Below are 12,038 nucleotides of genomic sequence, written 5' to 3' on the forward strand. Positions count from 1 at the left end.
TATACCCACCAGGGTGTCTGGACGGGTGGGATGGAAGGTGAAAGTGCTTGCCAATAATGTTCAGAACATTGAAAAAGTTGACAGTAGTGCCCCGGTACCAGCTAGTTCTGTTAGGAAAGATTTACGTTCTTATGGTGCAGAGTAAACGATGGCAGATTTGGGTTTCTAAAAAGGCTCAGTGCATGATTATTTAAAATCAAGACCAGGGATGAATTTCAGGTTCTCACATGTACTTTCTACAAAAAAAAAAGCAAAAAACAAAAATCCCACAACTGTTTTTGCACAACAGCTGCCTTCCATCCAAATCCAGGCTTCCTTGAAGTTCAAAGCATATCCCCTTCCACTGCATAAACATGTGGCATTTCTGGCTGCCAGCCTTTCCCCGCCAAGCCTTAGGTGTTATTTGGCAGATGGGGAGGCTCTGATGAGGATCGTTTAGAATACAGTTTTGCAGAGGGTTTCAAGCCTTTCAGAAGGACAAATCCACTTGTGTAAAAATGTCACTCACTGTATCATGAGAGTGACTTCAAAGCATGGCACACCCCTTCTGACATCTGACGGCCACAGAGCAAATTCTGTCCTCCCCACCCCCGCACACCAGCTGGGTGGTTTGGACCCCTAGAGCCCAGTGGCCGAGCCAGCTGAGTATACACATTTGACCATTTGACAGCCATGAACTTCAAGGGAAGGGCAGCCCATCACATCCCATCATGACTGTAACCCTTGTTAATATTTGGATTATTGTGAAGACTTCAGGATGAATATGTTTATAAAGACTGTGTTTGTTGCCACTAAGATAATTGCTTTATGATCTAAACTAAACATACACTTAGCCTGAATGAGTACTAATATATATATACCTGCCAGGAAAATGCCAGGGTGATTTATTATAACAGACAGTTTGCCTCATAAGAGCCTTGGGAAAAAAGTCAGCTTTTTAAGTCTTTAGCAACTGGAGCACGATTTGGCTCAGTGAAGTCTTTTTTGTGTATGATTTCTCTATTAGAATGTTTTGGGTTATAGTCTGAGTAATGCGCATTAGAAAAAAGCTTTCTTGTGATTTTAAAGTGTTGTAAGATGCTTCTGGCAGGACTCTTGCTAACAATTTCCTTTTTTTATGATGTACCAGATATTGACGAGTGTGAGAGTGGTATTCATAACTGCCTCCCCGATTTTATCTGTCAGAATACTCTGGGATCCTTCCGCTGCCGACCCAAGCTACAGTGCAAGAGTGGCTTTATACAAGATGCTCTAGGCAACTGTATTGGTAAGAGGTGTGCTGCCAGGATTAGCGGGCTATTCCAGGAGGGGCCAGCGACCTAGCCTTGGGGCAGGCCTCTAGAATCTGCGGGGCCGCATGGTATACAGAACAGGGGTTGGCAAACTTCTTGTGTAAAGGGCTGGACAGCAAATAGAGCAAATACTTTTAGCCGTTGTGGGCCATATGGTCTCTGTCGTAATAGTCAACTCTGCTGTTATAGTCTAAAGTGGCCAAGGGCCATCTGTAAACAAATGGGTGTGGCTGTGTTCCAATAAAACTTTATTTACAAAAATAGGCAGCAGGCTGGATTTGGCCCAAGGGCCACAGTTTGCTGATCTGGGTTTAGATTAAAGAGCTTGGGTTTTGGCGTTAGAGTGACCCAAGAAAATTACTTCTGAGCTTTAATTTTTTCCTCTATAAAATAGGAGTAATCATAATACCTGGCTTATAGACTTGAGGCCAGGATTAGGCGAGTACTTGCGAAGTACTGGTACACAGGAAGCACTCGGTGAGTGGTGATTCCCTGCCACAGGCATTTAGCCTATTAAAAAATTATTTTAAAAAGTACTTGGCTGGGCACAGTGGGTCACGCCTGTAATCCTAGCACTTTGGGAGGCCAAGGCAGGAGGATTGCTTGAGCCCAGGTGTTTGAGGCCAGCCTGGGCAATATAGCGAGACCCCATCACTACAAAAAATTAGCTGGGTGTAGTGGCGCATGCCTACAGTCCCAGCTACTTGGGAGGCTGAGGTGGGAGGATCCCTTGAGCAGGGAGGTCGAGGCTGCAGTGAGCTGTGATCGTGCTACTGCACTCCAGTCTGGGCAACAGAGCAAGACCCTGTCTCAAAAATAAAATAAAATATAAAAATAAAAAATAGTCTGTGTTAGTATTTGAATTCATAGAGACAGAAAGTAGAATGGAAGGTGCCAGGGGCTGGGCAGGGTGGGGGATGGGGAGTGAGTGTTTCCTGGGTGCAGAGTTTCAGTTTGAGAAGATGAAAAAGTTCTGGAGATGGATGGGGGTGATGGTGGCACAACAGTGTGAATGCAGTAATGCCCCTGAACCGTCTACTTAACATGGTTACGATGGCAGATTTTATGTTACATAAAATTTGTAGTTCACATGTAGTTCACCACAATAAGAAAAGAAACTCTGGCCAGGCACGGCGGCTTACACTTGTAATCCCAGCACTTTGGGAGGCCGAGGAGGGTGGATCACCTGAGGTCAGGAGTTTGAGACCAGCCTGACCAATATAGTGAAACCCCGTCTCTACTAAAAATACAAAAATTAGCTGGGCGTAATGATGGGCGCCTGTAATCCCAGCTGCTTAGGAGGCTGAGGCAGCAGAATCGCTTGAGCCTGGGAGGCAGAGGTTGCAGTGAGCTGAGATCACGCCGCTGTACTCCAGCCTGGGTGACAGAGTGAGACTCCATCTCAAAAAAGAAAAAAAAAAAGAAATTGCTGATATCAGAGAAATACTAATATGAAAAGAGAGAATCCCATGTGAACTTAGTATGAATTTAGGAGGCCTGGGCAAGACTGCTCATGCCAGAGGAGCTGTGTGGGGTGCGGCCGGGGATCTGGCCGGCCTGGGTTACTGGTTCTGGAAAGACAGGAGGTGAGTCCTGCTTTCCCCTGCCGTTGTCAGGTTAACTGCCTGGCTAGGCCACTGCAGTCAGCGCTTAAGTCCTGATCCACCGGCTCTCCCTCGGCCTCTGCTTGGCAGACGCTCCTGGGTCCTGCCTTCGAGGTCAGAGAGACTTTTTAGGAGAAGAGGTGAGGAATCCCAGCTACAGATCACACTAGTCAGAACCTCCCCACCTGGGGTGGCCCCATCACCTCTCCCCTGCTGTGAGCGAGGGAGTATACATTTCCATCTTGCTTCGATTTCAACTTTTCCTTAGCGAAATCTGTATTGATCATTTATTTGAAATAGTGGTTTGGAGAGAGAGCTCTTCCCCCACTGCATTTTTTTTAACCACCGAGATATTTAAAGACAAGTGGATATGGCTGGGCACAGTGACTCACGCCTGTAATTCTGGTACTTTGGGAGGCCAAGGCGGGTGGATCACTTGAGGTCAGGAGTTCGAGACCAGCCTGACCAATATGGTGAAACCCCGTCTCTACTAAAAATACAAAAATTAGCCGGGTGTGGTGGTGAGCACCTTGTAATCCCAGCTACTCAGGATACTGAGGCAGGAGAATCGCTTGAACCCAGGAGGCGGAGGTTGTAGTGAGCCAAGATCGTGCCACTGCACTCCAGCCTGGACAACAGAGCAAGACTCTGTGTCAAAAAAAAAAAAAAGATAAAAAGACAAGTGGAACAGTGAGCCCTTAGGACAGGGGCCTCGTCTGAAACCCGCCCCAGCCTTCTTCTGTTACAGCTTCCCTGTCATCCCCCGGGGGAGACTTCTGAGCTGGGGGGCTGTGGCTCGGCTGCCAGTTGGCCCCTCGCCAGTCCCTTGCCAGCAGGGAGGGGTGGTTGTCGCTCAGCGCAGGGGGTGGTGAGCAGGGAAGCCATGGACTCTCTGGGGCCAGTGGGGAGGATAGTCCTGCTCAGACTTGCAGCCTGCTCAAAGGGGGGTCCGGAGGAGGCTGGCGTCGACTGAGGACGGAAACCCTGACTCATGGCAAAATCAGCCCCGATTTCCACAAAGAGGCAGCGTTTGCAAGTCTCAACCTAGCCCTGACTTCCCTCTCTACAGGGTGCAGCACTGTGTATGGGCTGAGGCTCGGGAGCCGTCCCCTCACTGTCCTTCCAGGACTGGCAAGCAGGCTGTGGGCTGAAGGCCAGCCTGGCGGCACTGAGCTGTTCCGTGCCATCTCCCTGGGTCCTCAGTGACAGCATCGAAAGCCAAATGTTCAGCTCCCTCAGGGTCCCCTTAGCTTGGGATACTGGGATGAGGATGGGGTTCCCCTTTTCATGTGCTCTCAATCCTTGCAATCAAGCTCAGGAATTATTGTTTTAAAAGATCTCTATTTATTTCAAAAATTATGTATGTCTTGATTTATAAATCAGCAAACAAAACCTAAGTGTAGGAAGTAAACGCTCCTCCCCTGGCCAATCCTGCCCGCCTCTTGGCAGGGTCCATGAGCCCTTCTGGGCTCTGCTCCCTTGAGACTTTTTGTTTTTTTATGAAAATGGGATCAGACTGTTCTGCCACTTGCTTTTTCCCCCCACTTGACAGGGTATTTAGAAATCATTTCATGTCAGCACCTTTATGTTATCTTTTTAAAAACGACTGCATCAGCAGAAATACGTCTTTCTAAGGAGAAAATACATCAAGATAGAAGGTAGTTTCAGGCCGTCTGGGAGAGGGCTGAAAAGGTTCTATGTCAGGTCCTGGTCCCCCAGCATGCACCCTGGGTCCTCTGCTCCCACACCTCTGCCCATGGTACCCGCTCCCTCACCCAGGAACAGCATGGTCCGTGGTGGGAAGCGTTGATTCCCTTGTGTAGCCAGAATCCATCTTCCTGGAGCTCCTAGAACCATCCTGGGGACCCAAGAGCCCATCCGAGCCTCCTGCCTGTAGCAGAAGAGCTCTTCCTGCAGAGCTAGCACAAGGGATGGGTCAGGGTCCCAGAAAGTGGAGGTCTCTGCCCCTATCATGCATGGAGAATTTTCTAGAACCTTAAGGTTGGGTCACCGAGGGCTTTGAGACCAGCATGGCTTTGTCGGGTTTTCTTTGCTCTTTTTCTTCAAATTCCCTCCTCCTGCTGCTGTATTCCTTTCTCCTTCTCCTCCTCCTCTTCCCCTTCCCCCTCCCATCCTCCCCCTCCCATCCTCCCCCTCCCATCCTCCCCCTCCCTCCTCCTCTTCCCCCTCCCCTCCCACTTCCCTCCTCCCCCTCCTTCCCTTCCCCTTCTCTCCCTCCCCACTCCCCCTTTCCCTCCTTCTTTTCTTCTTCTTCTTTTTTTTTTTTTTTTTTGAGACAGTCTCACTCTGTCACCCAGGCTGGAGTGCAGTGGTGCAATCTTGGCTCACTGCAACCTCCACCCTGCTGGGTTCAAGCAGTTCTCCTGTCTCAGCCTCCCAAGTAGCTGGGATTACAGGTGCCCACAATCATGCCTGGCTAATTTTTGTATTTTCAGTAGAGATGGGGTTTTGCCGTGTTGGCCAGGTTGGTCTCGAGCTCTTGACCTCAGGTGATCCACCCCTCGGCTTCCCAAAGTGCTGAGATTGCAGGCGTGAGCCACCACGCCCAGCCTCTTCCTTTCTTCTTGAGTGGGGAGGAAGGAATGGGCCAGGGCTTCCCACGTGCCCTGGCTGACCTTGCCTGGGGATGTCGGCAGGTCCTGGGGCAGGAAGGGGTTCCATTGAATCTAGGAAGCACTGGGTGAAGCCAAGTGAACGGGGACCTTGGTAGCTTGGGCTTTTCCCATGTGAATCCCTGAGAGGGAGAGATTGGGTGCCATGTTCCCAAACTCACCCGATGCTTTACATTGATTTGCTGTCTGTTTATTCATTCCCATTCATTCATTCATTGATAGCCAGGTCTTACCCCTGTGGAGTGCACGATGTTCTGAGGGACACTGTTGTTCTGTGGAACAGAGTTTGGGGAATCTAGTCTGAGTGAGGAGCCTGCAGCGCCAGGGGGAAGGCAGCCGCCACTCTGCTAAACACTGCATTTATTCGTGTTACAGGGCAGGGGCCACCCAGCTGTTTCTCTAAAGGGCTAGATGGTAAATAACAACTTCAGTCTCTGTGGCAACCACTCAACTCTGCCTTTTGCAGTGTAAAAGCACCCCTGAGCAATGCATAACAGAGTGGGCCTGGTTGCACGCTAATAAAACTTTATTTACAAAAGGAGGTATAAGCCGGGTTTGAACCAAGGGCCGTCATTTGCTGGCCACTGATTTAAGGGAGCTGGAAAGCAGGAGACCCTGGTTCTAGACCTAGGCTCTGGTTGGCCCCTGACTTCAGCCATGAGCCCAGAGTCATTCAGTCTCTGGACCTTGGTTTCCTGTTTATAAAGTGCAGGCAGTTAATGATAGTGATACTGGCCTCACCTCACTTGCAGGCTGGCTGTGGTGCTCGAGAGCGGTCATGGATGTAAAAGCTTTTGTGAACTGTAAATTGCTGCACGGTCAGCGCAAAGGGCTGACTCATTTGACTGAGGAGGGTGGACTTGGCTGGCAGGGAGAGGGGTACAGCTGTCCTCCTTTCTGGCTTATGCTCAGGGGTCTTCCACCATCACTCCCTCTCTTTGTTCCCCCACACCAGATGCTTTGTAATTGTCTGAGCAAGGTTCTCCAAGGTGATGTTTAGATGCTTAGGTCGTTTTCCACTCCCTCTATCAGGCAGTGCAATTTGTGTATTCTTCCTCCGAATTTGAGCAGAAGGAGGGTATCCCTGTGTAGCATGGCCCTTCTGGACCATTCATGGGTTCACACTTGCTCATTGTATGTCATCAAAGGTAAATGCCCCACGGTCCGCATGTCAGAGGTGTGTCCACTCAAGGAAGGAGACTGCCGTGCAGTGAGCTCAGGGAGCCGTGGCACCTCCCGGGTGGGCCTGGCTCAGCATAGGCCCTGTGAAGCCCGGTCATCGGAGGGGCCTAGAGCCTCGCTGGGAGTCAGAGTTGCTGGCACCACGTGGACAGTCACCTGTCTCCTTAACACCGTGCCCAGTGTGTGGAGTAGATGAATGCAGGAGAAGCCAGGCAGGCAGGTCCCAATTTGGCACAGCGAACGATGGAGGTGCTGGAGATTTAGGGACAGGAAGAAGGGCCAGAGAGGTGTTTGAGGCGGTATGCAGTGATAAAATTTGGGAGCCAGCTGGGAGGCGGCTGTGTGGTCCAGAGTGAGGGGGTTGAGCCCCTCCATTTGTGGTTTTGCAAAGAGGTGGGAAGGGGAGTTTCTTTGGATATCCAGTTTTTGGGTTCTGGGACACCCTCCAGGTTTAACCACATGGTCTCTGTCTTTTCCCGCTGTAGATATCAATGAGTGTTTGAGTATCAGTGCCCCGTGCCCTATCGGGCATACATGCATCAACACGGAGGGCTCCTACACATGCCAGAAGAACGTGCCCAACTGTGGCCGTGGCTACCATCTCAATGAGGAGGGAACGCGCTGTGTTGGTTGGTATTAAGAAAACAAATCTGAAATCCACTTTCCTGTCTGCTTCCAGCACGCACCCTGCCTTCTCTGGAAGCAGAAAGTTGATCCCCAAAGCAAAGCCATTTCTATCAGCCCATCCATCCCATTGTCAATTCCCAAGCATGGGGCTTCATTGTCTTGCCTGGACTGGTGCGGTAGAGCACCAGCCCGTCTACTGCCTCAGCCTTGTCAGGCTTGTCCTGAGCCCAAAGCTCTCGCACCCCACCCTGTTTACAGCTCCATCAGCTCCCCGTTGGTGACAAAGGACGGATGCCTCTGCTTACAGTCCAGTCCCCCAGAGCTGGCCCAACTCCACAAACCTTGTAATTCAGGCAATGTGGGTCTGCCACTCCCCACACAAGCACTGTCCTTTCCTCTCTGTGTGGGTGTTTGCTCTCACGTCATTCCCTCTGCCCACCTGCTCCTACGTTCCTTTGGATCCAGGGCACCCAGCCTGCCTAGATCCCGCCAGGGAAGGAGCCTTCCTCGCATAACCCCCAGGACACTTCTTCAGTGTCTCCCTGGGTTCCTGGGCACTTCCTACCTTAATGAGAGTCATTGCTGGCCTGCCAGCCAGGTAGGGCTGCCTCTGGGTCAGCTATCTTCCCAGTCCAGGGCCTGGCACTCAGTAGGTGCTCTGTGAAGTCGTGTTGAAATGGAATGCCCGTTTCCATGTGTTCCTTTCTTGCTTTCCTTTCTGGTCATCTTGGGGGGAAAAAACCCAAACTAAAGGTTTTCATCATGGCTTTCTTTCTCCTTTGCAAGATGTGGACGAGTGCGCACCACCTGCTGAGCCCTGTGGGAAGGGACATCGCTGCGTGAACTCTCCCGGCAGTTTCCGCTGCGAATGCAAGACGGGTTACTATTTCGACGGCATCAGCAGGATGTGTGTGGGTGCGTGGGGGGCTCCGCAGGCCTCGGGGGAACCCAGCCACGTGGCACTAGGGACACATTCTGTGGCACCTCGAGGGATGTGGTCTGATCCTCATCTCAGATAATCCCAAGTGCAGGCAGACCCCGAGAGAAGATCCTGAGTCAGGAGACCCCATTCTAGCCCCAGCTCTGCTGCTGCCCAGCCAGGCGGCCACTGGCACCGCCCCCCTGTGTGTGAGCCTGCTCCCCATCTGTGGAAAGGGGTTCTGCTTGACCCAGGACCTCCAAGTGCTGATGAGCCAGGTCTACACATGTGGGCAGCATCAGCGATTTCCTGGAGATTCACCACTGAGCTGTAGATCCCCAGGAGCTAGAGATATGTGCCTTTAGCCCAGGGCAGCGAGGGGAAAAGTTGACCAGGAGTGGGGTCAGGTCCTGTCCAGCCAGTGCCTGCTGTCACCAAACCTAGGTGCTCAGGGAAGCCTGGCAGCTGCCACCCACTCCCCCAAAGTGGGCACTTTGCTAGATCCTGGCAGACCCTCCTTGTGGGCCCTGGGGAGAGGACTGGCAGGAGGGCACAAGTTCAGATGTGCTGCTGCAGAAGGAGCACGAGCCTCACCCACCAGGCAGGCACACCGCAGCAGTCCCGGCTCTCCCACTGACTTCCCGCATGCTCGGGACAAGTCACTTTGCATTCCTTGTCTGAGAAATGAGGCTGGAGGCCAGGCGCGATGGCTCACACCTGTAATCCCAGCACTTTGGGAGGCTAAGGCAGGTGAGTCACTTGAGGTCAGGAGTTTGAGACCAGCCTGGCCAACATGACGAAACCGCGTCTCTACAAAAAATACAAAAATTAGCCAGGCGTGGTGGCACATGCCTGTAATCCCTGTTACTTGGGAGGCTGAGGCAGGAGAATCACTTGAACTGGGAGGCGGAGGTTGCAGTGAGCTGAGATCGTGCCACTGCACTCCAGCCTAGGAGACAGAGCGAGACTCCATCTCAAAGATGAAGAAAAAAAAAGAAATGAGGCTGGAGGAGGTGGAGGACAAAGGACATGAGCTGGCCTTACTAGGAGGGTGGAGTGTGGCGCCACTGTGTTGGACATTGCCCTGAGTCGGCCCACCCCTCACTTTCAGATGTCAACGAGTGCCAGCGCTACCCCGGGCGCCTGTGTGGCCACAAGTGCGAGAACACGCTGGGCTCCTACCTCTGCAGCTGTTCCGTGGGCTTCCGGCTCTCTGTGGACGGCAGGTCATGTGAAGGTGAGGCTGGGGCCCCGTCCACTCACTTCCCCCAGGTCACCTTCCTCCTGGGGAAGCCACCCTTCTGCAGACCTGTTTGCAGCAGATCCGCGATCGTTTCCCTGTTAAATGACATGTTAGCAGGGGAAGTGCCTGTAAAATATTGTTCATCAGAGAGGACTGCCCGCCTGCCCACCCGATTTCTCCTGATGACATCCACCCTCCGAGGCCGTGTCGGGGTTCATAGGCTGCGGCAGAGGCCATGTGGGATGTGGCTAGGATTATGGGGCTTGGAGCATGAGACCCATGAGTCACAGGGCCTTGGTTATGCCCGACCTCTCCCTGCCTCCGTGTCCTCCCCGGGGAGAGGGGTTGATGTGTGAAACAGCAGCGAAAACTGGACACTTGTTCTGCACAAAGACGGTGTGTGGGTTTTAATCAGATGCTGCCTAGGGCAGACAGGCCTCTGTGTCCATTGATCTCAAGTCACCCAAACAAAAGGAGGGAGGCTTTGTAAAGACGAGCTGTGAGAGGAAGTACTGAGGCCCTTAGGGCGTGGGTCACTGTGCACCTGCCCCTAACTTCTTTTTTTTTTTTTGAGACGGAGTCTCGCTCTGTCACCCAGGTTGGAGTGCAATGCTACGATCTCGGCTCACTGCAACCTCTGCCTCCCGGGTTCAAGCGATTCCCCTGCCTCAGCCTCCAGAATAGCTGGGATTACAGGTGCACACCACCACGCCCGGCTAATTTTTGTATTTTTAGTAGAGATGAGGTTTCACCATGTTGGCCAGGCTGGTCTTGAACTCCTGACCTCAGATGATCCGCCCACCTCGGCCTCCCAAACTGCTGGCATTACAGGCGTGAGCCACCGCGCCCGGCCTGCCTCTAACTTCGTATTGGAGTTAGGCTTTCCCCTCCCACAGAGACAGGGAGAAGCACCCTGGCCTTCCAGATGACGACATTCCCCAGGCATGTCTCCAGCCCTTGAGAAAGACACTCATTGGTTGCACATCTCAAAGGGACAGAGAAACCATTTACATTTGCAAGTTTTTCTAAAGTAGATGCTTCTAAGGAAAATGGAGGTCAGCACCTGTAGTCAGGTTTGGGCTGGAACCAAGAGAAAATTCTTTTGGCAGCATTGATCTTTCTCAGGCAGGCATGCCAAGGGGGCTGGGTCTGCATCCTGGGTACGTGGTCTTGGGCCAATGGCAGCCACGCTGAAGTTGGGTCAGGTCTCTTGGTATGTGGGGGTTGGACAGAGTTGTTCCCGCCAACAGTCTTGTGGTTCTCAGATAACACCAACCTCCTGGGCTGATGGGAAGGTCACATGAACTGCATGTCAGCCCAGGGCGTGGCACATACTAGGTGCTTGGCAGATGTCGTGTCTTGTATACGCATTAAGTTCTGAGCTGAGCAGACACTGAGAGCTTTGGATGGCCCTCCACAATCGTCCACACTGCCCGTGACACCCTGTTTGGTGCAGTGCACTGGCTCACAGGACGGCTTCTGCAGCCTGACTCAAACATGGCAGGTCCTAACATTTTGCCATGAGAATTTTCCTTCCTGATGAGATGGTCGCAGGGGTTGGATATGCCACGGTGAGCTGTGGTGTGCATAACTCTCAAATCGGAGGACGGACGGTGTGAGGGGGTCCTGGGATTAGTTCACAAGAACGCGTATGGACAAGGAACAAGATGCACGAGTTGAGTCTCTCAGGCTTGTGTTCAAACCTGACTTCTGCCATTTCCATGGCCTTGAAGAAGTAACTCAGTCTTTCTTGGGCCATGGTGTCCTCATCTGTAAAACGGGCATAGTAGGACCAACCCCATAGGGGGTTGTGAGGATGAAACGAGATTAAGCATGTGAAGAGCTTATCACAGGGCCGAGCACAGGATGAAGAGCTGGCGATGTGGAGGCTGCTGGCTTTATTATTATTTAGTAGAAGTAGTGGGATTCTTGGCTTGTGCTTCCTCTAGTCATTCATAAATTACTGAAAAGTCGGCATTCATATCCACATTAGTGGACAATATTGTGGATATAGAACCAGAGCCTGGCCAGCCTTGCTATGTGACCTTACTAACCATTTGTTAAGCACCTGCCCCGGGTGTGTAGCAAGAACTCGGTCCTGCACTGGGGAGTGTCTCTAGCGGGGGATGAGAGACCACACTGGACAGGTGGAGGCCAGGCCTGGTGTGTGGGGGCCACAGAGATGAAACATGGGGTGGAAGGCTATTGGATGTTCTGTGACAGTCACATAGTATAGATTTAAGGCTTTTCCAGCCACAATCTCTGTTGCAACCGCTGAACTCTGCTGTGGTGGCAGAGAAGTGGCCAGAGGACCATGGTAAAAGAATGAGTGTGGCAGGGCGCAGTGGCTCACACCTGTAATCCCAGCACTTTGGGAGGCTGAGGCAGGTGGATCACTTGAGGTCAGGAGTTCAAGACCAGTATGGCCAACATCGTGAAACCCTGTGTCTACTAAAAATACAAAAATTAGCCGGGCATGGTGGTGCACACCTGTAATCCCCCAGCTACTCAGGAGGCTGAGGCAGGAGAACTGCTTGA

General features: G+C 52.0%; 1 protein-coding gene across 2 annotated transcripts in view; it reads left to right on the plus strand.

Moving 5' to 3' along the window:
• Positions 1-12,038, plus strand: part of FBLN1 (fibulin 1) — a 99,243-nt gene that overhangs the window by 31,370 nt on the left and 55,835 nt on the right. For both annotated transcript variants that reach the window (XM_004063640.5, XM_031005326.3), the window contains exons 8-11: positions 1,130-1,267; positions 7,197-7,340; positions 8,125-8,253; positions 9,369-9,494. In XM_004063640.5, the coding sequence (XP_004063688.2) occupies positions 1,130-1,267; positions 7,197-7,340; positions 8,125-8,253; positions 9,369-9,494 (537 nt within the window). The remainder of the gene's footprint in view (positions 1-1,129; positions 1,268-7,196; positions 7,341-8,124; positions 8,254-9,368; positions 9,495-12,038) is intronic.

This window comes from Gorilla gorilla, chromosome 23, assembly GCF_029281585.2.
Source record: "Gorilla gorilla gorilla isolate KB3781 chromosome 23, NHGRI_mGorGor1-v2.1_pri, whole genome shotgun sequence".
NCBI classification, from domain to species: Eukaryota; Metazoa; Chordata; class Mammalia; order Primates; family Hominidae; genus Gorilla; species Gorilla gorilla.